Source organism: Antechinus flavipes, chromosome 4 (genome assembly GCF_016432865.1).
Source record: "Antechinus flavipes isolate AdamAnt ecotype Samford, QLD, Australia chromosome 4, AdamAnt_v2, whole genome shotgun sequence".
In the NCBI taxonomy this organism is placed as follows: domain Eukaryota; kingdom Metazoa; phylum Chordata; class Mammalia; order Dasyuromorphia; family Dasyuridae; genus Antechinus; species Antechinus flavipes.
Window position 1 is genome coordinate 480494671 of NC_067401.1, and position 25151 is coordinate 480519821.

Below are 25151 nucleotides of genomic sequence, written 5' to 3' on the forward strand. Positions count from 1 at the left end.
GATTGAACTATTTGTAATACTTCAGAAGAAAAGCGCGTAGTGTATAGTAGGGACCTGTAATGTCATGTATGAGCCTCATTCTGTTCTATTACATTTGTGGAAATACCCGTTTTATTTGGTCTCTGTTAAATTCAAAATTGAGCATTATTTTCCGAATCTGGCCATTTAGCCAGTTCTGAACAGATGTAATTGTGTTATCATCTGGCTCACATCCCTCTATCTTCTCCACGAGAATAGCCTGAGATATTTTATCAAACGCTTGGTAAAATTTTAGGTCGGCTCTTTCCCAGCATTCCTCTGATTTGCCTTTTTAGCAACTGAGTCAGAATGGACAAGAGTCCATTTGGCAAGACCTGTCCTTGATGAAGCAGGCTGGCTCTTTGCAGTCACTGCTTGCCTTTCTTCCTATTGCCAAAACTCTCTCTTTAATGAATTTTCCCAGGAATCTGGTTGAGCTCGTTGGGTTTGTGGACCGCTCCCTGGCTTTTTTGAAAATCAGCTTCTTCTCCAGCTTTGTGGTCCCTGTCCTGGTTCCCGTAATCTGTGACATATTACAGTCTGCCACAATGTTGACTCTTATTGATCTTACACTAACCCTCTCCCCTCCGCCTCAGGTCATTTTCCACAAACTGTTGCCTCCCCCATTCTGTTCCTGTGAAGTCCGTATCGGTATCCCAAGGGGAGGACATTTTGCTCCCCCAGTGCTCTGGCCTACCAGGATAGGCTGGAGGTGGGGGGGCCTCCTGAATCTTGGGGGCAAACATTGGAGGGATGAGTGTCCAGGTCAGTCTAGTGGGGCTGAACAAGGACTGGGTGAAGAAGAGTTAGGGGAGATGGGGCTGAAGAGGCAGGCCCAGCTGGGGTTTTATGCCAGTCAGGGAGGGAGCAGTCCAGAGCAGACAGAGATGGCTGGGAATGGCAGACCACGGAGGGCAGCAGCCTGGGGGAGGTTCAGAAGGGGAAAGGTTGCCAATAAGGAGGAGGCTGGGCTGCTCGGGAGATGGGAGGTGCTGTCAGCCCATTGGGGGCGTGCCGTGGGGGGCGATTGGTTTGTGTCCCAAATGCTGTTCCTCAAAGGTGTAGTTGTGGGCTCTATGGCGGAGAGGGCTTTGTGGGCCAGGCAGCCTGTGCCCTCTGGGCTGGGCCCACTGGCAGGCCTGGGAACGCAGGATTCAGAGGCCCCCGGAGATCTTCTGGTGGGCCCCTAACCTTGCCCCTGCCCCACAGAGAAGGGCTCCCCCTTCTTGTAGCTAGTCTTGCAGCTATCCAGGTCGGACTCCTCACCCACCCCGAGGCTGGCACATCAGATAGGCTTGTATTCTGTGCTTTTACAAGGCTCCTACTGTATACTAGGTACTGTGCTGAGTGCTAGGGATACAAAAAGAGGCAAAAGATGGGGGCAGTAGGCACTTGGCACTGGGGACTTCCGTCCCGGGTCCCTTACCTCTGGTCACTTTCCATCCTGCGCCCAGCCACCATTTTCCCCCTGCCCCCAGCTTGTACTCCCCTGGGGCTCCAGCAGGGAGCTTTTACCTCCTCTCATCCGTGGCCTTTCCCGGCACTCCCCACACCATGGCCTGCCTGTCCTCCCAAGCCCCTTACTTCCCACCTCCCCTTCATATATTATCTCTTCAGACATAAGCTTCTTGAGGGCAAGTCTGCCTTGCTGGTCTTGGTATCCCCAGTGCCTAATAAATGCTCTCTCCATCTATCCATGTCTGGGTTCCCCCGGTGCCTGTGAGTCTTTAACAGCCTAAACTAGGGGATCTACTCATCTGTGTCCCCATCACAGCTCGCCAGATACTAGAACCTGCTGCTTCCCCTCTCCTCCGTAGCCCCTTCCATCTCCCCTGCTACCTGCCAGCCCTCCTAGGCTCCCCCAGCCAGACTCGGTCCACAGGCCTCTCCCCTCCCAAGCCATCCTTCCCCCGGGGGCTGAGCAGGTGCCGGGGTGACATTCTTGGGCCCCAGGACCTTCGTGGCTCCCTGGTTTCCCCCAGTAGTTCACACTTATGTGCCCGGCCTTCGAGGCCCTAGGAGGGCTGGCATCCCTCCTCTCCACTTTTCTCTGCTCATGCTCTGCTCCTGCCACACTTGACAGCTCTGCCTTGGACTCTGCCTCCTGGCTCCCTCCAGCTGCTCGCTTTGTGCCATCCTCTGCCTACCGGTTCTCTTGTGTGGCCCCTGGACTGTGAGCTGCCTGACCATGGCGCAGGGGCTCGGACACCCCTTCTTCTGGGGGCCCTGGAGGTTTCTGGGAAACTGCCTTTTCCTGGGTTCTTTCTTTCTCCTCCCATCCCTTCCCCTTAGAGTTTGATTAGGCCTTCCTAAGACAGAGGGAGAGAAGACTTGGGGTTGGTGGACAGTATCTGTTCCCTTTGGACCATGGGAGACAGTGACCGTGACCGAGAGCCCTGGAGCTGAAGTGCTTAGCATTTCTTAAGAAATACTAATGAAATTCTAGATGCGTAATAGCATTCTGGACCTCTGAAACAAGCCATGTGCTTGTACCAAAGTGGAAAGAGATCAACTTTAAACCATAAATTCTTGGTAATAGCGGGTTTTTCCCTTTTATTTATGTTTGATAGATATTTTTGTTTCCAGAGGAATGTCAACTCCTAATTTCATAATGTATCATGGGCTTAAGAAAATTGAATTTAATAAAGGCCAAAGATGAATGGCACCCTGAAAGGTCCCAACACTTGTCTTTATTAGCAGGACAAACTGCAGGTCTCCAAACACTGCTTCTCTCCAAATGAAAGTTTAAATGAAAAGTACCGTTGTGTCACAGGTTAAATTTCATTGTGGGTCTGGCTAACACGGTTAGTGAGGAGTTGCCTTAGATACTGGGGCAGCAGACCCTGTCAGACGGCGCGGAGGGAGGCGCTTTCTGGTATGGAGGGGGCCGGGGGCCCCAGGGGGCCTCCCAAATTCTGGGAGGTCGCCTTCTGGGCCGGGGAGCTGGGAGAAGACCCGCCCCTGCAGGTTCGCTGGATGGGGGAAAGCCAGGTGGGCCCAGGTGTCCCCCAAGCATTGTCTGTTGCCAGGACTGGGAGGAAACCCACCCCCTCTGTCTTCCTCTCCCCCCACTCTCAGAACCCTCCTCAGTTTTTCCTCCCTCTGATCCTCTGCCTTTGACCAGCTTTGAGAGCCCAGGCCCAGTGTGGTGCCCACAGGGCACCAGAGTTATGGGCACAGGAAGATTTCTCTTTCTGGGGAGACCTTAGGCAAAGTCGGGGGGTGGTGGCAGAGGGGCTGGATGTCCAGGGTTGGGGGCGCCTGGGCAGCTCTGGTCCCTGGCAAGGCTGCCAGGCCATCCTCCGGCGTCGGGCTGTGCCGAATCCTCCCTGCAGTGGCTGCCTTTTCCACATGCTAATTTTACTCGGAGGAGTTTGCTTTTATTTATTTTTTTATTATTTCCTATTTGTCTCTTCCAGATGTTTTCAGGGCAGTTTTTTTTTTTTGTTGTAAACTAATTCCATTCATGTTTTAAAAATTTATGAAAGCGCTAATAAAAATGTCAAAGTGGTAAAAATGTTAGCTTTTCCTCTGTTTTGATTAAATTTCGCAAACTGTTTTTGAATATTAAAAAGCAATAATTTTTTTTATTCTCTCCCCTCCCCCGCTCTCCCCTCCCTCCCACCCCCCACCCCCCTTTGGCGCTTCCCTTCTCCCGGAGCGGTTGGGGAGGCGGGCAGCTCCAGGAGCCATCACTCCACTGCCTCATTTGCACGCCAGAACCTTGGTGCTGTGCATCTCTATTAAATAACGGAGACAAATTAATCTTGGAGACACCAAACAAATTGTCCCTCCTGCTCCTCCTCCTCCTCCATTAAGTTCCTGGGCTTGCGGAGGGGGGCACGGGGCGGGGGGAGGTGGCTCTTAGTGGGTTTTATCCAGTCTCTTCTTTTTCCTTTTTGGCTTCAGACTTTTTTTTTTTTTTAAGAAATAATTACGGAGCCCATCTCCCTGGCACGGTGTGAACTTTCTATGAACAGATCGGTGCCCATTTCTGATGGCGGGTCATTTGTATCCTTGGCGGTCCCATTGATGAATCACCACTCTCTTGTTCTCCTGCCTGCTGCCAGCAAAGACACATGGGCAGGCTAGCAGGCGGAGGCTGGCGCTGGGGCCTGGGAAGGGGGGCTGTCTGTTCCCTCCCCCCACACAGGGCAGTGGGTCTGGGATAGAGGAGCTGCCCCCTTCCCACACATCCAAAAAAGGTCATTTAAAATTTCACATAAGCGCCAGCGTCTGAGTGGCAGACAGGCCTGGGCACACTGAGGTGGGCCCTGGGGGGGGGGCCTGGCAGGCTTCTGTTTGGGGAGCATCGGTAGAGCCTGCATCCACACTCTCCGTGGTTCTCCCAGACACCCTGTAAGCGAAGCCGGTAAGGGGGAGGAGATGCAGTCTCCTGCCTCCTTCGGCCTCTTTCTCTTCTGCCCCGGGTGGCTTTCTGGGGCCTTGCCCTGCTGCCCGGAGCATGCTGGGTCCCGGAGTCTGTCCCCTCCGCCGCCTCCGGATTGGCGCTCGAACATCCTTCTCCCTCCCCGTGTCCGGCTGCTTCCTGACCGCCCTCCCGGCCTCCGGAGGCCCCGGGGAATCCTTCTGTTCGCTCCCCTGTCTTCCACGGCTGAAGCCCTTGAGGGGGCCATCCCGCGGGTGCCAGCCCTCTGCCCTCGCGGCCCCTCCGCAGTCTCGCTCCCGAGCACGGCACCCAGCAGGAAGCCCTCTCCTGCTCTCGGTCCTGACCGCGGCCTCTGACACCGGGCATCGCCTCGGCCTTTGGGACACTGCTCTCTCTTGGTTTGCTGTCCATTTGTCTGAGCGCTCCGGGGGCAGCGGGGCTCAGGGGAGAGAGGGCTGGACTAGGGACCCTCACAAGCTGTGTGACGCTGGCCAAGTCATTGGACCTCCACCTGCCTCAGTCTCCTCACCTGTAAAACGGGATAACCGTAGCTACCAATAACATCTACACGAATAATGATGGGAATGACACCAGGAGTCAGATGTGGTCTTTGTGGAGTGCTCACCACAGTGCTCAGCATGTAACAGGTGCCATGTCAGTGCTCCTCCCTCCCTCGCTTCCTTCTGCCCCTCACCAGCCTCCCTGACCGCTTCTCTCCGGTGTCCTCTGCCTTTGCACCAGGTTATTAACCCAAGGTCTTTGTTTTAGGGAACATTTTGACCGTTGCGTTTCATCACTGTGGATTTCCTTTCATACTTATGGGGTCCATGGGCGTCAGCTGACTGGCTGTGGGTGGGGGTCGCTGGCACAGAGAGGTTACGGAGCGCTGCCTCGCTCCCGGGGCTGCTGTTACGTCTGCCCAGGAGAGTCCTGCGTTCCGGCTGTATCGCTCCCGACCTCCGAGACGCCTCAGACTGGGGTCCGGGGTCTCGAGCTCAGTATCCCCCCACTTCCTTTTTATTGTCCCCGGCGTCCCCCTCTGCGCGCCTTCGCCCTGGTCCGTCAGACTTTCCAGTCCCATTGCTGCCCCTTGGAGCCCCTGGAGGCTCAGCTCAGACGCCCCCTTCACCTTTTCTACCCCTCCATCCTGTCCTTTCCCTGCTGAGGTTCCTTGTGTGTACCCCTCTCTCCTTGAGGACAGGCAGGGGCGCCTTTGCTCACTCTTTCTGCCCTCCGTGCTTGGTGGTATGCAGTAAGTGCTTGATAAATGCATAAGAATTTGAAGTCCAGAAAGGTGTGTCACTGAGCTCCTGAGAGAGTGGTGGAAGTGGCCTGGCCAGGGAAGGGGAAAACCGCCGGGGCTCATTCTGCTGGGCCCAGGTCAGGAATCTCGAGCTCTTAGCTCAGAACTGGAACTGACTTCTGGGGGATGATGAGAAAGAGGGAGAGCGGGGGGGGGGGGGGGAGCGGAAGAAGAGGAGGGGGAGCCTTTTCTGTGGGGGATCTCTTCTGTGGGCGCAGACACTCCGGGCCTGGGCCTGCTTTACTAGACTCAGCTCCCCAGCCTGCCATCTCCCGCCCCGGGCCTTTGGCACACAGTCTCTCCTGCCTGGAGGCCCCTGGGAAGTGCCCGGCTCAGCTGGGCACCTTGGTCCTTGGCCTTCTCTGTCCCCCACCCCCTCGTCCCACCAGACCTTCACTGCTTACAGGGAATGAAAGCTGCTCTAGGGCAGGGACCTGTTCATTTGGTCTTTGTGCCCTTTGGTCTAGGGACCCTCCCTGTGCCCACCATCACATGGTGGCCGGAACCGGGGGCAGGCCCAGAAGGCCCTGCTGACTCCAACCCTCTGCTCTATTTCAGGCTGTGATTTGCTTTTCATGTACTAAGTGTTTAATCAGTGTTTTTTGAATTGAGACTGGTCATTCTAAAGACTCTTTTCTGTCTCTTTTGCCCCCGTTTCTCTTCCTCTCTTTTCACTCATTTCTCTTTCTTCCCTTCTGTTCTGTCCCCTTTTCTCTCCTTCCTTCCTTTCTTCCCTCCCTCCCTCCCTCTCTCTGTCTCTGTGTCTTTTCCCCTCCTTCCCTCCCTGTAGGAAATCATCGAATTCCCCATTCTGAAGTTAAATGGTCAGACGATGGAGATTGAGTCCACATTTCACATGTATGTGCAGCCGGCCGTCCACCCTCAGCTGACACCCTTCTGTACAGAGGTAAGGGCCTGGAGGGGGGTCCGGGGAGAGGGGCTTTGGGCTGGTACGGGGGCCTGAGGCGGGTTTTATGAGGAGGCTGTGACCCAGGAGGGAGTGAGCGTGGAGGCCGTGCAGACAGGGGAGGTGGGGGGCTTTCCGAGCTCCCTTTCTCATAGGGACTTCCTCCCTGCTCAGCCCTTTGCAGGGCATCCTGGGGATCCTAGACCCGGAGCTCCCTGAGGCCAGCCCTGTGCAATGCCAGAGTGGCACTGCCCCCCGCCCCAGCCAGGTGGGCTGGCCTGGTAGGAGCCAGCGAGCTCAGGGCTTCGTGGCTGCAGGGCCAGGGTCCGGGGCTGTTGGGAACAAACTGTTTTTTGCCCATTCTTCCAAGAGTAGGAGACGCCGAGCTTCCCGGAGCTTTGTCTCCCCGAGAATCTCTAATATTGCCGCCCCACTAATGTCACTAAGAAAAATTGCCCTCTTTTGGACAGTCACCTTCTCCCACATCCATATAAATGAAAGAGACAGGGCGCAAACAGCGCCTAACCAACCAGAAAATGACATTCCTGCTATGTAGAAGACGGCCAGGCTCCAGCAGAGCTGCCGGGGCCGCCTCCGCAGGCTGGGGAGCCGAGGGTCCCCGCCGTCCGGCCCGGCTGCTGCCCTCCCCCCCACTGCAGGGCTCTGGTCTGTCGTAGCTAACCCTTGGATAGCGCCTACTGTGTGCCAGGTGCCGACTGAGTGCTGTGCCAGTCACATCTGCAGAGGGCAGGTGGTCCTCCCCTCCCGGAACTCCCTGGAGCTTATTGCTCCCTCCCCCCTCCCCTGCCCTCTACTCCGTCCTTTCCCCTCCCCTTCCTTCCCCTCCCCCCACCCCCAGCTCATCTCAGCCCTCTTGGCAGGTCCTCATGAGAGCAGCCAGTCACCCAGCACCTCTCCTAGGACCCACCCTCAGGAAGGCAGAGCCGAGCTCTGGGGAGCCGGCCGGGGGGCTCAAGGCCAGCTCTCCCCCAGCTCTCCCCCAGCTCTCCCCCAGACTCTGATGGACAGATGGTGGGAAGGAGATGCTTGAGGGTCTGTGGGCAAGGGAGCAACAAGGCCCTGTCACAGGGTCCCCTGGAGAATGTGGGGTCTTTCCAGAAAGTTTTTAATGGGTGCCCTAGATGGCAGCTAGACAGAAGAGAGCAGTGAGGTCACGTAGGAGCGCTGGTGGGCTTTCCAGAGGCCTTTCCTGGCTGTCACTTTCCTTCTCCCTCCCTTTCCAGGTCCCTTTTCCACCCCACCCCCTCCATGGCACAAAACGGGCCCGCCTTCCGGGAAGAGCTTAACGGCCCAGGAGACCCCAGACTGGGGTCTGTGATGGCGCAGGACTGAAGTGGGGGGTCTGGACTGAGATTTGGGAGAGCTGCATGTGTCTGTGTGGGGGAGGGGGTGACAGACAGAAACAAAAAAGGAGGCAGAAAGTGGGGGAGACTGACAGAACAAAGGGAGAGAGAGAGGAGGGAAAAAGGAGGGAGACAGAAAGGGGGGGAGGATGGGGATGGGGACTTAGGCCACATGTCTTCTGGGGCTGCCAGCGGGACTCTGGGTTTCTCCCAGCACCGGGACCTTCCCTGTCTCCAGCCTAGAGCTTGTGGCCCTGCCAGGCTGGTCTTTGTGGCTGACCGGCACCTGGGCCAGGACGATCGAAACATCCACTGGGGGAGGTGGATGAAGCCTGACCCCCTCCCTGCCTTGGGGGGCCAGCTCTTGCCGAGCCTCTGCGCCCCAGGCCCAGGCTGTGTCTTGGACAGAGAGCAGCGGGGACGGGCTTATTGCTCCGGGGCCCCCGCCCGCTCCTGCCCCCTCCCCGCACTGTTTGCTCGTGTGTGTCCCTGTCCATTCTGCTAAATGCCAGTAAAGGGTTTTGTCTCTCACACCTGTACTGAGGAGGGGGAGATTTATTGGTCTCTTTGTCTGGGAAGAAAGAGCAGGCCCGATTGTCAGATTGCAGGCCCGAGACGAGTGCTTACATAATCAGCAAACTGTCTCCCCGGGGCTGGCAGAAGGCGATGGGCCCGGAGATAAACTGCAGGGAGAAAGCCCGACGCTGACACGATATTGGCAGCCGGTCTGGGCCGCGGCCGCCCGCTCCTGCCCTCCGGGGAGGGCCCTGGCGTGTGCCCTTGGGAGCCCCCGCCTCGACCTCCGGCCGCCGGGCTGTGTGAGCAGCTCAGGGCTGGCCGAGCGTCCGGACAGGGGGAGCCTGAGAGGGATTTCAGGCAGGGCTGGAAGCGGGACTTCCACCTGCTCTTGGGGAAGATCCGAGTTCAAATTCAACGCCAGGTACTTTCTAGCTGTGCAGCTCCGAATTTCTCTGCACTGAAGAGCTGCAGTGATAGCATCTGTCTCCCGGGGTGGGTGTAAGGACAAAACGAGACATTTGCGGACTTTGGTGCTTTAGAAATCCTGCCGTTTGTAGCCATGGTAATGACAGTGAGTGACCTTGGGGAGCACTCCCCCGGCCCAGTCTCCTCGGGATCAGCCTCTCTGCTGCCTCGGGAGTGAGGAAACTGGGGCTGGCGGCCCGTGCGCAGCTCCTAGGTGTCCGAGGTGGGGTCTGACTGCAAAGCCATCACCCTCTGCCCTCCCTGAGGTTCCTGGCCTGGAACCTCTTGGGGCTGGGCCCTTCGCCTCACCCCTCTCCCCACCCCCAGCCTTCCCCCCAGGCACGCCCTGGAGCATCAGAGCAGAGGGGCTGCCTTCCTCCTGCAGGCAGGGCCGTCTCCAAGGGGCCCCCGGACCTCCCCTCCCCCGGGACCTCTGCACCGGGGCTTTGGCTGGCCAGGGGGTGCTTCTCACCTGGAACCGAGACCCTTTTCTGTTGGGCCCAGTGAGCCGGCAGCCCCCGAGCTGCTCTTGCTCCTCTCTGGGCCCCAGGTTCTTTAGCTGGATCGTGGAGATGATCCTCCTGACCTCCTGGGGCTGTGGTGGGACTCTTGGGAGAGCCGGCTCCTTCTGATGCCGAGGATTCCTCCCTGAGTGGGGGCCAGCCACTTCCCTTCCGACTCGGGCTGTTACCCGGGCCCAGAGGCCCGCATCTAGGGAGGTCTCCAACAGCTGCCCCGGGAGGGCCGTGTGCCCCTCTGCCCTCCCCTGAAGCACCTCCCGCCGGCTGCCGGTGCCCTCCCCACACTCCTGGGCTTCCGTGGTCCGAGGCTGCCGCCGCCTTCCTCCATGGTTAGCTCCAGTTTTCCCTGGACCGTACAGCCTGTGTGCATGTGCTCCCCCCGCCCTGTTACACTGTAGCCCCTCGAGGGCAGACACTGTCTCGGGCCTTTCTGTGAACCTACAGCACTTAGCACAGTGGCCCACAGCAGGTGCTTAATCAGTAGTCAGGAAGGAAGAAGCAGAGGAGGGCGGCTAGGGGAGGTCACCGTGATGAGGTCAGAAGTCGGGGGAGCTTCCCAGTCACTGGCCCGTGTGGGATGGCGGGCCCACCACTGACCCGTCGGCCCTCTGGCCGCTATCAGGCGGCTCCTGCTCTGTCAGGCCCGGGGTGCGAGCCTGGCCCCCGGGAGCCGACCTTATTTACAGACAAGTAGCTCCAATGTGAGGACCAAGGAGAGAGCAAGCAATTGGGGAGGGCAAGGGAGGGGAGCCGGCTCAGTGCCCGAGGTTAGCGTTTGGGAAGGGGGAGCCTGGAATAGGGAGTCCCACCGGGACTGGGGAGGAAGGCCCCCCTTTGGCTGGTCCGGCCAGTGGGCTCTGCTATGGCCTGTGGGCACGGAGGTTCCAACTGCTGCTCTGGGCCAGCCCCCAGGCAACGAGACCTGACCCTGGCCCCCTCCTGGGGGCTTCCCTCCGTCCTCCAGGGACCTCCCAGGCAAGGACAGGGTACAAGGGGGGCTTTCTCTGTGAAGTGAGGAGAGGCAGGGCCCGCTGCGTGGAAATGGAGGAAAAGAACAGCGTCGTTAATCTTTTTAATTTATTTTCCTGTTCGACCATGGGAAGTCTGTAGGCAGCTGCTGTTACCCAATTAAAATACAGATTAATATGAAAACAGTTTTCAGAGTATAAAATAGAGTGGCTCTGACCTTCTACTTTAAGCTCCCACCTAATAACGACTTGATGAACTCTAGGCGCCCACCTGGAGGAGCGGCAGCAATGGCGGCGGGAGGAGCGGATCCTCCCCTGTAGCCAGCCTGTCCCGCCCTCTCTGACGCAGGTGCTGGGTGCTCTTTAAATGCAGTGGGAGCCTGACTGGCCTTTGATCTGAAACCCTGCCCGGCCTGGCACCCTGGGGGGGGGGGGGGGGCACTGAGCACAGGCCGGCTCGGCTCGGAGCCGCTCACTTTCCTCATCCCCTTTCTGTGCCTTTGCCGGGTGGGGGCTGGGCCTCCGCTTCCTGGCTTACCCCTACACTTGTCTAGAGCCGGGCCAGGACTGGGGGTGCCCCTCGTTCTGGGGCCCAGTTCTTGCAAAAACCTGCGAGCTTGGCCCGGAGATAGATGGGAAGGTGCACGTGGGGCCAGGTCCCGGCTCACTGTGGAAATGGTTAGTTCTGCCAAGCCCTTTATCCCTTTTTTTTCCTCTTTGTTGTTAAAAGTGGCTTCCTGAGTGGGGAGCCAGGAAGGAGCCTATCTAGGAATGAGCAGGCATGAAAACACAAAGTCAGAGCTTCTGAAAAGAAGGTGGGGTGGGTAGGGGCCCGCGCCGGGACCCAGGTCTGCAGCCTCTGCCCACGGACCCACGTTGGGCACGCGCAGTGCTCAGGGCGGGGGTGAGGGCGGGGCAGAAGGCAGGCCGTGGCCACGGGCCGGGAGCCCCAGGGTCCTCGTGGCTGGGTAGTTTGTGAGTGACTGAGGTCCAGACGCGAGGAGGCTCCTTGCAGCAGCTGCAGTGCAAGAACAGGAGGAGACGGGTCCTTGTTGGGCGGGACAGCGCACCTGTGGGCCGCTGGGAGAGCCGGACGTCGGCTGGAGTTCCCGTTGTGTGCTCAGGCAGTGGGGGGCGGGCACCCCTCCTTAGAGGCCCTGGGTGCCTGTGGGGGTGCGGTAGCCATGCTGGGCTCAGCGGCCTGTCTCTTCTCTCCTTGCAGCTGACTGGCATCATTCAAGGCATGGTGGATGGCCAACCGAATCTCCAGCAGGTGCTTGAGGTAGGTCTGATCCTCCTTCCTGTCTTCTGCCCCCCTCCCCCTTCTGGAGTATCCAGCCGGGGCATTTGGTTATGAGTGTGGCTTCATTAGAATGTCATTGACTGTCGTGTCGCCGAGAGGGGCTCCCCAGTGCCAGCTGTTCCATCAGGCTTCTCGGCTTCACTCAGGGTCAGGCAGGGGCCTGATCGCTGTTCCCATGTGGGCACTCCCGGTCCTTCTGGGGTCTCCTTCGGGGGGAGGGAGGGTGGCTCCACCCCCCTGCTCTTTCCTCTGCTCTCCTTCCTTCTTCCCTCCCTTCCTCCTTTCCTCCCTTCTTTCCTTCCCTCTCTTCCTTCCTTCTTTCCTCTTCCTGCTGTCCTTTCTCCTTTCTTTTTCCTTCCTTTCTCCTCTTCCCCTTTCTGCTCTCCTTCCTTCTTCCTGCTTCCTTCTCCTCTTTTTCCTACCTTCTTTCTTCCCTCCTTCCTTCTTCCTTCCCTCCTTCTTTGCTTCTTTTCTTTCTCCTCCCCTTTTCCTCCTGTTCTCCTTCCTTCTCCCTTTCTTTCTCCCTCCTCCTTCCTCCCTCCTCCTTCCTCCCTCCCTTCTCTTCCTTCTCTTTATCTGTTTCTCTTTTCATTTCCCCCCTCCTCCTCTCTTCTCCACACTCTTTGCTTCCTCCCTCCTCCAGGTGAGCTTCCAGCTGAGCAGACATCTGGCCCTTGGCCCCCAGTGGGTTTGGGGCTTTGTTTTTGTTTAGCTGTAAATGTTGGCTCCTCGTGGCATGTGAGCACTTCATTAACTGCGCAGCCCCGGCCTGTGCCCTCCCCGAGGCTGGCTTTGTTTGCTCTCCGCTCCTCCAGGAGGGCGGCCGGGCCAGCACCCCCTCCCTGGGCTGGGCGGCCGCCTGCTGCCGGGGAGGCTTGGGTCTGTCAGGGTGTGCCGGCTGCACCGGCTAATGATTCCTAATCAGAATAATTACAACAATTGCCTGTGTGAGGGAAATCAAATTAAAGCTTTTGAGGCCTTGGCGGAGACCACACTTCCAGGCTGGGCTCCCTCCTTAGGGAGCAGAGAAAGGCCAAGGCGCCTGTTCCTTGGGCTTCTGTCTTTGGGGAATGGGCTGGCGGGGGCCAGCTCTCTGCCCCCCCAGCTCCCTGGCCCCCCAGCTCTCTGGCCCCCAGCTCTGTGCCCTCCCCAGTTCTGTGCCCTCCCCCACTGTCCTTCTGTCCATGTCTCTTCTCTTGGGAAGGAGGGCCAGCCTGGCCTGGGCATGGGGGGCCCAGGGAGCAGGGCCACCTGGGAGAGCTCTCGGCTGCTTTTTTCTCTTCACCTGATAAACCTGAATCTGAGACTAAGCCCTGAAAAGCCGATGCTGAGGCTCCTCGGCCTGGTACCAGGGCGGGTCTATGTGTGGCCCTCCGCCCCTGGGCCTGATGGGAAAGCCCTGCCTCTAGGTGGATGGGCCGGGGGCAGAGGGGAGAGCCATGTGGAGGCTGCCACGCTGCACGGTGGGCGCTTACCCCAGTGAGAGATGGCACATACTGGGGCGTGGCTGCAGACCCCACTTGGGACCTGGAAGCGAGTGGGGACCCCCAAGATCGCATTGGAGGCTCTCTCCACCGTGGATCTCACTAGAGGCCCCGGCTCTTCTTGGAGCAGCCTTGGTGGAGCCACGTCCCCCCTGGCCCTGAGGCCCAGGCTTTCTGAACCAGGAGCAAGCCGAGAAGTGCATCCCTGATGGACTCTGCCTTCCCTGTTTCCACCCAGCCAGCCCAGTGACTAAGGAGCTCCGGAGACTGGGCTTTCAGAATGAGGAGAGCCCGGCAACAAACAGGGGGTACGGCCTGCAGAGACACCTTGGGGGGAGGGCAGGGAGCATCGGTAGAGCACCCGCCATGCGCCAGGCAGGGAGCGGGCACCTACGGAGCACCTCTGTGTGCCAGGCTGAGAGTGGGCACCTACGGAGCACCCTCTGTGTGCCAGGCAGAGAGTGGGCACCTGCAGAGCACCTGCTGCATGCCAGGCAGAGAGTGGGCACCTGCGGAATGCCCGCCATGCACAGACACAGCCGTCCCATGGCCCTCACATCCTGATGGAGGAAACCGCGTGCAAAGAGGTTTGGATGTTCAAGATACGTGCATTTTTAAGGGGAGCTGCTCTGAAAAGGGAAACCAGCAGCAGCCGGAACCAGGAGAGTCTCCTGCAAAAGGCAGAAGTTGAGCCAAGTCTTCAGGGAAGCCAGGAGTTGGGTGGGAGGAGGGGGAGCATTGCAGGGACAGGGGACAGCCTGTGAAAAGGTAGAATTCTTGTTTCTCTCAGCTGACTGTTAGCCTCCTTCCGGCCCCTGAGAGGGCGTGCCCTTTTCTCCAGCATAGCCCAGAACAAACGCCCCGAGCGGGTCGGCCTTCGTCGTCCTCCCGGCCTTAGTCCTCGTGCTTTATCAACTCTGGCTCGCCCTGGCTCCCACCTTCTGGTTGGCAGTTCTCGGGGTGCCACATCCCGTTCTTCCTCAGTTCCTTTGGCATCCATCCTTCCCGTGCTGACTTCCCTCTCGGGATCTGAGGCTGTGGGATGCCGTCTCTCCTGCCCCTGGAAGCCTGGTCTGGGCACGTGCAGGCCAGCCCCAGCCTGCATCCTGTGGTCTGGCTCGCGTTAGGCCGGCTGAGTGGGCTTTAGTGTCAGAATCCTGAGCTGGGCCGCTTAAAAGTCCTCTTTGGGGGCCCTTTGGTGGCAAGTATGAGCAACGCTGTCCACCAGCCAGGAGACCTTCTCCCCCACCCAGCCTAGGGAGACCCAGGATAGACCTTGCCTCCAGTAGCACCCTCCGTTCCTGGTGCCCCCCCCCCCCCGAGCTCCCAGGGAGACATTCCTCTATTAGGGAGATCCCGACAGAGTTCCTGGGCACCGGACGTGGTACTTCACACAAGGTCTCACAAGCCATGGCCTAAATTCCCTTCAGTCTGGAACCAGCCTCTCTTTCCAGGAGACTTCCCATCCTCCTCACTGTCCTGCTTACATGACATGACACCTGCTCTCTCCTCACCTTTACATGGGCCTGGGAGGGCCTCCTGCTCCTTTCCGAATCTCAGCGTCCTTACAGCTCATCCGGGCTCAGGCCAGCAGCCAGCTCCAGGAGGTCTTTCTGCATTCCCCCAACCCCCCATAAATTACTGGGTCTGTCCCTAGCAGCTGCTGGAGGGCAGGGACTGCCTCAGTCTTTTCTTTATATTCCATCACCTTACTTGAAGCCCAGCACACAGTAGGTACTTTATAAATGTGTGTTGCATTGAATTAAGATGTAAGAGTGTGTGTGTGTGTGTGTGTGTGTGTGTGTGTGTGTGTGTGTGTGCGTGCGTGCATGCATGAGCTGCCCATGACATAGTGAGAGGAACATAGGCTAAGAGACAAAGGACCCAGGTGTGAATCTGGCCTTCAGCACTTTCCTGCCACAAGTCACCAACTCCAGATCTTAATTTCCTGGTCCATAAAATGGGCATAAGATGATGAGAGTTAAAAGTCAGATCGAGTCACTTAACATTTATTAATCACCAGCTGTGTGCCAGGTACCCTGCTAAGTGCTGAGAATACAGTAGAGACAAAAGCCGTGTGATGGGAGAGCGCGTGCGAGCCCCTGAGACTGCAGAGAGATCTGGGCGCTCTCAGAGGGAAGGTACTGAGCCTGGGGAGGAGCGCAAAGGCGCTTAGTAAAAGGGGAAGGGAGCCTGGGGGGGGGCCATGAGGAGGGAGAGTGTGTCAGGCCTGAGCCAGAGGAGATGCTCACCTCACAAGGTGAAGCAGTTTGGGGAGGCCGGTTCCCTAGGGACACATGGCGAGGACGAAGGTCTGGGAAGATGGGGAGGGATGGCTTGGGAAAGACTTTAAAGGCCAGACAGAATACTTTATATTTGTCCTGGAGGTCACAGGGAGCCCCCTGAGCTTACTGAATGAAGGCAAGGGGCGGGGAACAGGGTCAGACTCACGGTTCAGTCTGGGAGCTGATGAGAGGCGGGATGGGAGAGAGACTCGAGGCACGAGCCCGTCCCTGTCCGGGCCCCGGGTGATGGGGACCTGCAGATCTTCTTGACAGACCGTGCTGTCTGCTTTGTCGGAGGAGGGAAGAGGCCTGGCTGAAAGATGCTGCCGAGGCAGAGAAGATGGATTTGGCAGCGGATTGGATATGGGGGGCGTGTGAGAAGGAACCCACCAGGAGCCTGGGTGACTGGGGGATGGGACGCCCGCATCAGCCACAGGAGACGTAGAGAGGCGAAGGGATAGATAGTAAGTTCTGTTTTGGATGTGTGGGGCATTCGCTTCCAGATGCCCAGTAGGTGCTTGGAGATGTGAGATTGGGGCTGGACAGGGAGATCTGAGAGTCATCTGTAGAGAGTGATCCCTGACGCCACGGGAGCTAAATATTGGAGAGCAGGGCCTGTGGCCACATGATCGTCTGAAGAAGAGCTAGTCAAGAAAACTGAGGAGGATGCGTCAGAAAGGTGGGTGGGAGGGCTGGGAAGGGGGCCGGGAGAGGGCAGCGTCTTCAAAACCTAGAGACGAGACTATCAAGGAGAAGAGGGCTTGCTGAGGGGCAAGAGGATGAGGACTAAGGAAATGTCATCCGACTTGGCAATTCAGAGATATTGATAAGTTTGGAAAGAGCAGCTTGGGTTGAATGATGAGACCACGATGTGAGTGGGAGGAAAGGCGGCGGAGGCACCTACAGTAGAGTCTCTTTGCCAGACAGAAGGGGGCTGGCATGAGGGATGGCAGGGATCCAGTGGCTCAAGAGAGGGGTTTTCGAGAATAGGGGATTGATCCCCAGGAAGGGCCTCGTTACCAATAGTGGGGAATCACCCAATAGATGGGAAAAGATGGAAATGTGAGATAGGTGAGAGAGAGCAGTCTGCTGGAGGGGAATAGAATAGAATGGGAGCATCTGGGCAGTGAGCTCGGCACAGAAGCTGACACATAGGATGCACAAAGTAAATGCTTGTTGATTGGTTGCAGCAGAGTGAAATCCTGGGACATGAAAATCACATTTCTGGCTCCTGTCACATTCAGCGCTGTTGAAGGCAGAAAGGAAGTAGTCTTTGTCTGATTTGGAAAAGGCCTGAAGGTTAGAGGGACTCTTTGTATGACAGTCCAAATCAAAAACTCCCAGCAGTATAGTTTAAGGGGTAAGTCTCAAAATGATGTATGCAATTCCTGAATGGAGTTGTTGCTTCAGAATAGTTCAGGTAAGAGAGGAAGAAACACTGTCCAGTCACTGATATTATAAAGAAGCTGTGACATAGGAAGAAGAACTTGAAATATCCAGAGAGTTATAGAAGTTAAGAACACTCTAGAAGCCAAGCCTGTGGCCCCTGCAGTCTGTGCATAAGGCACAAAGCTTGGGCAACAAGCAAGAGCTCCTAACCCGGGGAGGAGGCAGCCTGGGCCTCTCGGGTGTCTCTTAGGTTTTGTAAGTTAGGACCCATGGCTGGTCCATGGCTCCAGAAGGTTGTTTCCTACCAAAGAAATGGGAAAGGCCGAAGGGCGTGCATGGTGTTTTAAGAAAGAGTACTTATGGGGGAAGAAGGGCTGTCCTGGAAGTGTCCTGCTCGGGAAGCTCCAAGTGCTGCTATTGAACCAGCGCCAGCGTGGAGGGCCCTGGCCCTCGGGGCTGCCAGGGCTCTGAGCATCAGGACGGATGGCCGTTTTGCCACCAGCTGGAATGACTTCTGTCAGAATTTGGCACTTGGTGGCTAGTGTCTGACTAACCAGGGCCCTGAAGGGCAGGGCTTTAGTGCCCAGACAGGAGCACGGCAGAGTTGTTTGAGAAGTTTCACCCACCCCTAGGACCAGCTGCCTCTGCTGGGCAGCTGTGACTGCCTCAGAAGGGCTGCCTGAATGTCCAGTTCCAGTCTGCCACATAGTGGTCTGCACTCAGTATCTCTCTTCCTTGGTCAGTCTAGCCCAGATGATCCTCCCCAGCAGGAGTCCCTAGCTAGTCAGACACAATCTGGAGGACTCCGTCACACTTAGAAAATGCACCGGGATTGAATTCTGACCAGGAAAGCTAAAAAAAATGTATATGTTACAGTGAGTCCTTTCTTCAGTCCTAGGCAGCTTACTGAGACAGACAGAAAGGTCTACTGACACTGGGGATGGAGAGTTGCCAGGAGTGGGCATGGTGCCAGCAGCATGGAGCATTCCAGCTCTGAGGGACTGAAAGGCCAAGGCAGGTTGCCAGGGCAGGAAGTCCTGGGGCAGGAAGAACACCCAGGGGTGTTGAACTAGCTCTGGCTACAGGAACTGATGCCATTTGGCATTTTTGTTACCTATTATTCAGTTCTAGGTTACAGATCTAGGGAGGAGAAGAGTGGCCCCGAGCCATCATGGGCTTTAGTTAGGTTCTGACCAAGGAACAAGTTCCAGAAATGGACTTCTGAGGCTCTGAGTCCAAGAGAATAGCAATGACTTAGTTCTAGCCTTTAACTGAACACATAAGCTCCAAGTGGAACAACCAGGGCAGGAGTCCCAGACCAGAGTGGAGCCAGGAGTTCAGTCCTCTGAACCGAAAGAATTTCCCATCTGCCTAAAAGAGACAGAGTCCAGCAGCATTCTGCCGAAACTGAATAATGCACAAGCTAGCAGACTTGTCCAAGTCAGGAACTTGCAGAGCTCAAACCAGAAGGGCTTTCTTCCCGTCTTTCGCCCACTATGAGAGCAATGAAAACTTGCATTATTCTGGACTGAGGTGTGACATTACTGCTTGAAGTGATTTTGTGCCCGCCATTAACATAAAGGAGCATAACCAAGATATAAGCTGGAAGAAGGAGCAAACGAAAACAAACAAAAAGAGCTGCTTTTTGTGTCGGGGAAGCTCAAGGCATAAATACAGAAGAGAATGACTTGAAAACATCTGCAAGAAAATCTTCACCCTGTTTGTAGTGGCTAGAAACTGGAAAATGAATGGATGCCCATCAATTGGGGAATGGCTGGGTAAATTGTGGTATATGAATGTTATAGAATATTATTGTTCTGTAAGGAATGACTAGCAGGATGAATACAGAGAGGCTTGGAGAGACTGACATGAACTGATGCTAAGTGAAATGAGCAGAACCAGGAGATCATTATACACTTTGACAACGATATTGTATGAGGATGTATTCTGATGGAAGTGGATTTCTTTGACAAAGAGACCTAACTCAGTTTCAATTGATCATTGATGGACAGAAGCAGCTACACCCAAAGAAAGAACACTGGGAAATGAATGCAAACTATTTGCATTTTTGTTTTTCTTCCCGGGTTATTTTTACCTTCTGAATCCAATTATCCCTGTGCAACAAGAGAACTGTTCGGTTCTGCATACATATATTGTATCTAGGATATACTGCAACATATCTAACATATATAAAACTGTGTGCCATCTAGGGGAGAGGGTGGAGGGAGGGAGGGGAAAAATCGGAACAGAAGTAAGTGCAAGGGATAATGTAAAAAATTACCCTGGCATGGGTTCTGTCAATAAAAAGTTATTATAAAATAAATAAAAAAAAAAAAAGAAAAAGAAAATCTTCGAGGAGAATGCAGATTGCCAAGGAGATCATAAAAGAGGGACAAGGACCCACACATACAAAAATGTAGCAGCTCTTTTTGTGTTGGCAAAGAATTGGAAAAGGAATAGATCCCCATCAGTTGGGGAATGACTTAATAAGTTGTGATATATGAATGTAATGAAATACTGTTGTTCTGTAAGAAATGATGAGCAGGTGATTTCAGAAAAGCCTGGAAGACTTAACATGAGCCAATGCTGAGGGAAGCGAGCACAACCAGTTAGACATTAGACACAGCAACAGCAAGATTTTATGATGAACAGCTATGACAGACTTAGCTCTTCTCAGCAATTCAGTGATCCAAGGCAATTCCAGAAACCTTTAGATGGAAAATGTGATCTGCATCAAGAGAGAGAGAGAACTATAGAGTCTGAATGCTGATCAAAGCATACTATTTTCACTTTTTTCTTTTTTTTTCTTTCTCGTGGTTTTTCCCTTTTATTCTGATTTTTCTTCTCCAACAAGACTCAAGTTTAAAATGAATGTATACTTATGACCTAAAAAATAAAATTAAATAAAATTTTTAAAAAGAATACAGATTGGACACTAATCCAACAATAATTTCTAGGATGAAGGGAGAGAAAAGGGAAGGAAGAAGAAAGAGAGAATGAATATTAATGATTTGATAAAAGGCATAAACTCTTACTGAAGAAAATAACTCCTTGAACATTAGAATTGGCCAAGTAAGTCAAAAGACTGAAAAAAACAGAAAAAAATTAAATATCTCATAGGAAAAGATATTGAGGAGAGATAGTTTGAAGTCATTAACAACAACAAAAATCATATCATATTTCAATAAATAAAGAAAACTGTTCAGATTTCTTAGAATCAGAGGACATGGTAGAAATTGAAAGAATTCAGTGGTTACTTTTTTCTTTCTCTTTACTTTTTTTAAAATTTTAATAGTGTTTTATTTTTCTAAATACATGCAGAGATAGTTTTCAATTTTTACCTTTGCAAAAACCTTGTGTTCCAAATTTTTCTTCCTCTCCAAGACAGCAAGCAATCAGATATAGACTAAACATGTGCATTATTCCAAATATATTTCCATATTTGTCATGCTGTGTGAAAAAATCAGATCAAAAGGGAAAAAGACACAAGAAAGGAGGAAAAAAGCAAACATTTAAAAAAAAAAAAAAAGGTGAAAATACTATGCTTTGATCCACATTCAGTCTCCATAATTCTCCCTCTGGATGTGAATGATACTTTCCATCAAATAAAATTTATTTTTTTTAAAAGTTAGGAAAATGGAAAAAAAAAAAAAAAACCAAACCCAAGTCTACTTAAATTGTCATTGGTTGCTTCTTGAGAGAATCTTAGAATGAAAATTCCTAGGAATATTATAGCCAAAATTCAGGGCATCCAAATCAAGAAAAATATACTCTAAACAGCTAGAAAGAAAATTAAATACTAAGGATCCACAATTAGGATCACACAAAATTTAGCAACCACAGTTTTCAAGGAAGAGTGAATGTAGAATGATATTCCAGAAGGTAAAAGATCTAGGCTTACAACAACAGTATATAATGATCACTTCTGATGGATGTGACTCTTTCCAACAATGACATAGATGATTGAGGCCAGTTTCAATGATCTCCTGATGAAGAGAGCCATCTATATCCAGAGAAAAGACTGCAGGAACTGAGTGTGAATCTTAATTTAACATTCTCACTCTTTTTGTTGTTGTTTTTCTTATTAATTTTCTTTTCTTTTTGATCTGATCTTTCTTGTACAGCAAGATCATTATTCAAATTTGTTTACATATATTGGATTTAACATATATTTTAACATATATAACATATATTGGGTTACTTGCCATCTAAGAGAGGGGGTGGGGGGAAGGAGGAGAAAATTTGGAACACAAAACTATGCAAAGATCAATGTTGAAAAATTATCCATGCATATGTTTTGAAAATAAAAAAGCTTTAATAAAAAAAGATCTAGGTTTACAATCAAGGTAAAAAAAATGAGCAAAATCCCACAGAGAAAAAGCTGGATCTTTGTGACACTGAAGACTTTCAAACACTCCTGATGAAAAGACCAGAGCTGTGCAGAAATTTTGAGTGTAATAATGCAAAAGCATAAAAAAGTAGACATGAATGATGAATCATAAGGTACTAAACAACATTAAGCTGTTTACATTCTTCTATGGGGAAATGGTACATGGAATCCTTTCAGAACTTTATCATTACTAGACATGTTAGAGGGAGTCTAATAAGAAGAGACTTACTGTGATTCTGTTTTGTTTGGATGATCTCAAAAGAAGAATGGAAGAATGAGGGAAAGGAATGCATTGGGAGGTGAGGGAGAAGGAAGAAAAATAGAGAAAATTATCTACATAAATGGAATGCATAAGCATACAACTGAAAGGGTAGGAGAAACAGGTGACTCTATCCTTACTCTCATCTGAACTGGCCAGAAGAAGGAAAAATACACATACACACAGTTGGATACAAGAATTCATCTTATTTAATAAGGAAATAGGAGGGGAAAGTGGGAAGAAAATAAGGGAAGGTAGAATAAGGGAGGCAGTAGTCAGAAGCAAAATAGACTTTTAAAGAGAAAATAAGGAAAAAAGAAAAGCATAGGAGAAAATGAAAGAAGGAACCATACAATTAGCAATTGTAACTAAATGTAAATGGTATGAAATCACCCACAAAACAGATGAGAATAGCAGAATAGATTACAAGCCGGATTCCAATAATGTTATTTATAGATACCATCTGATGGATCTTTGGCCCATATGTTGGACAAATTTTCCAATTTCTTGCAGAGTGGGCAACTGCCAGACTGTGTAGTTGCAAGTAGTGTTTGCTGTCCATATCAGTAGGCAGTAGTCTTTTTTCCTAAAATGTTTGAAATAACGTCATCTAGCAAAGAAAAAGAAAAAAGTAATTCAGGAACCTGGAATGGTATAGATCATTTGAGTGAAGATCAAAGGAGGAAGAAACAAAAGTACTTTTGCCATTGGGTAGACTACCTGGACAGAAAGAGAAAATAGATGAGGAATTTGGGGAATTCCTCACTAGCATGAATAGAGTCAGAATATGGTACTGCTGGGAAACTTTAGTTATCTGGGCATTTTCCCTGCTGCAGAGCTGCTAATAACTTCTTGACTAATCTTAATGATAATTTATCTTTCAAAAGGTAGAAAAAGTGGCCAACAGGATGACCTTTGAAGGTCTTGTCTGTGGAATTCTAGGTTAGTGAACCAATCACTAAATGTAGGTAGCCTCTGGGAGCCCTTTTCAGCTTAGAGAATCTTGAAATGAGAGCTATGCTTACAACCCCAACAGCTGCTATCCAGAATGGCCCCGGCCTAGGCCTGGGACCTGTCCTGGTCACTTTGGACCTCGGTGCTTAATATCTTCGTACTCCAGGCTTCTGTGGTCTCCTGTGTCAGCCTTCAGGATACCCCAGCTCTAGACCCTGAGGTCCCAGATTTGAATCCTTTGGTTCTGTGCTGAAGGGCCACTATATTGGCACAGGGAGGGGGAGGCCCTTCGCACCCCTCATATGCTGGTTTCCAGACAACCAGACTTTGTGCCTGCTTGGAGCTTGGGACAAAGCAATGGGTCCCAGCCTTTCTGGGGAGAGGGCGGGACCTCAGCACCTGGGAGACTCGGGGAAGTCCTTCCTGGCAGGGTGGTAGGGTTGGACCACCAGGGATTGCCCCAGTTTTTGTTTTTATATCCTTGGTACGTAGCAAGTACTTGATAAATACTTGATGGATTGACTTCCTGACACCTGCCCGGCAATGAGGATATGAGTTTACTTTTGCCTTCACTTTGCGAGGTATTTCTTTCCCTTGATGAGGAATTAATTCTTAAACAGGGGTCCCTGTTCCTGTTGGGCACCATATGGTCCAGCTTTAGCCCCAGAGTCCAGGCCTATGGAGATACCCCAGCGAGGCTGAGAGAGGGGCTATGAGGGCAGCCCAGGAGCCCTGGCCCGGGTCACCGTTTTCTCTTGCTCTGGTTGTTCATCTGCTTCTGGCTCCCTGACCCCTTGTTCCTTTCAGAAAAAGAGACCGATCTCTTTTCTCTTTGTGTTCTTTCCAGAGGGTCGATGAGTGGATGGCGAAGGAAGGCCTTCTGGATCCGAGCGTCAAGTCAATCTTTGTCACCTGTGGAGACTGGGACTTGAAAGTGATGTGAGTATTGGCCGTTGAGACCATGGGCAGCTTCTGGGGAGGGGGGACACCCGAGCAGGCCCTCAGAGGCGTGGCAGAGCCCTACTCTGCTTCTGGCCTTCCTCCCGGGTCACTCTCCTTCTGGCAGGTCCAGGCCAGGCGCACGGAACCCATGGTCCTGGAAAGGGGAAGAATGGGACCCCCTCCCTTCCCCTACTGCCGTGCCCGGCCTCTGGGAAGCGAGTCCATGGCGGTCCTCGACGGGCTGGGGCACTGTGGGAGGTGCGCTTCCCCCCTTGTCCCCCGTCTGCAGGGAAGCTGTTTTCTGCCCTCCCTGGCTCTGAGGCTTCTGCTGGTCCTAGGGCTGGGAGGCCTACCGGAGGGCTGGGGTTGTTTGCTGAGGATTGAGAGTATTGATCCCTCCGTATTTGTGGCTGAAGCGGGAGAGCTGGAAGGGCCTCACTTCCCGCCACCCAGCAACGTTTTCTCTTTGAGTGCTTGCTTGCTAGGATCATAGACTCGGAGCCGCCAGGGACCGTCACGGCCCACCTCCTCATTTAACAGACAAGGACATGGAATTCGAGTGAATTCTCCAAGGTTGTTCAGGGAGGAAGCATCAGAGGTGAAAACTGAACCCGGGTCTTGTCCCTCCAGAGCTGGGGCTGCCCTCTCTATTAGGGGTTGAGAAGGTGGCGCCCCTGCCACCAGCCTTTCCCCTCAGGGGAAACAAGTGAAGGATGGGGGAGGGTCCCATGTTATTCCCCCAGCTCCCTCTTCCCCTCCTGGGCCCCAGATGCGCCCCCTCAGAGCCACAGACAGATATTGGAGGGGGAAGAGCCATGTGGGAAAGGATTGGAGGCTGCCAGGAGCGCTGGGTGGTTTGGGGGAGGCCTTTAGTGCAGAGAGGACACTGAAGGGTCAGACTCTGGGGGGAGGAAGAAGTTAGAAACGTGATGAAAGAGGCTTGGGGGCTTAACTGGCCACAGGCCCTGCGGCTGTCTGCATGTGCACCTCTCCCCATGAATGGACTCTTCCCAGGGCTGGGCGGGCTCTTGGGGTGGGAGCGGGGGGCAGTAGGAGGATGGGGCCTCCTTTCCGGCCCCTCTGCCCCCAGGTCTCTGACAGTGCCCTTGGTGGGGGCCGGGCCACCTGGTCCTGCTCTAGGATCCCAGCTCTGGATCCTCAGAGGGGCAGGGATGGAGCCTGCTGAAGGGCAGCAGGTTGGGGGCTCCGAGCTCTGGGTTGGATGTGGCGTCTGTCGGAGCCCGGAGCCAGCTCGGGCCTGGGAGCTGCCCGGGAGACAGGGGTGTCGGAAGGAAGCTGACGGGCTGGGGAGGCCTGGGGCTGGCGGGCCCGTGACTGCCGCTTAGCAGCCAGACCCAGGTTCGCTGCTGGGGAGGCAGCCTCTTAATTAAATGTCTAACAACATCAAAGCCGCCCGGGCAGATGTCCGCGCCGCGCTCCGTGACAGCGCATCCGACGCCGCGGTGTCCCCGTGACCGCCCATCTGGGGCTCCGCTCGCCTCCACGCCGGCTCACGGAGGGGGTTCTTATCACATGGGCTGCTAAACCGACCTCCATAGCTTGTTAGTGGCGGCTCAGGCTGCATCCTGTTGGCCGGGCAGGTTCTCCCTGCAGTCCCTGGGAGCGGGGCGGGCGTTCTCCGGCTCTCCCACCCTGGCCCGAGGCACGCGGGCTGCCTGAGCAGTGAGAC

At 53.8% G+C, this 25151-nt stretch overlaps 1 protein-coding gene across 1 annotated transcript in view; it reads left to right on the top strand.

The window, feature by feature from the left end:
* The window catches only part of ERI3 (ERI1 exoribonuclease family member 3), a 145228-nt gene that overhangs the window by 37671 nt on the left and 82406 nt on the right, over positions 1-25151 (top strand). The window contains exons 3-5 of the mRNA XM_051999898.1: positions 6502-6618; positions 11678-11737; positions 23367-23458. Coding sequence (XP_051855858.1) covers positions 6502-6618; positions 11678-11737; positions 23367-23458 — 269 coding nt within the window. The remainder of the gene's footprint in view (positions 1-6501; positions 6619-11677; positions 11738-23366; positions 23459-25151) is intronic.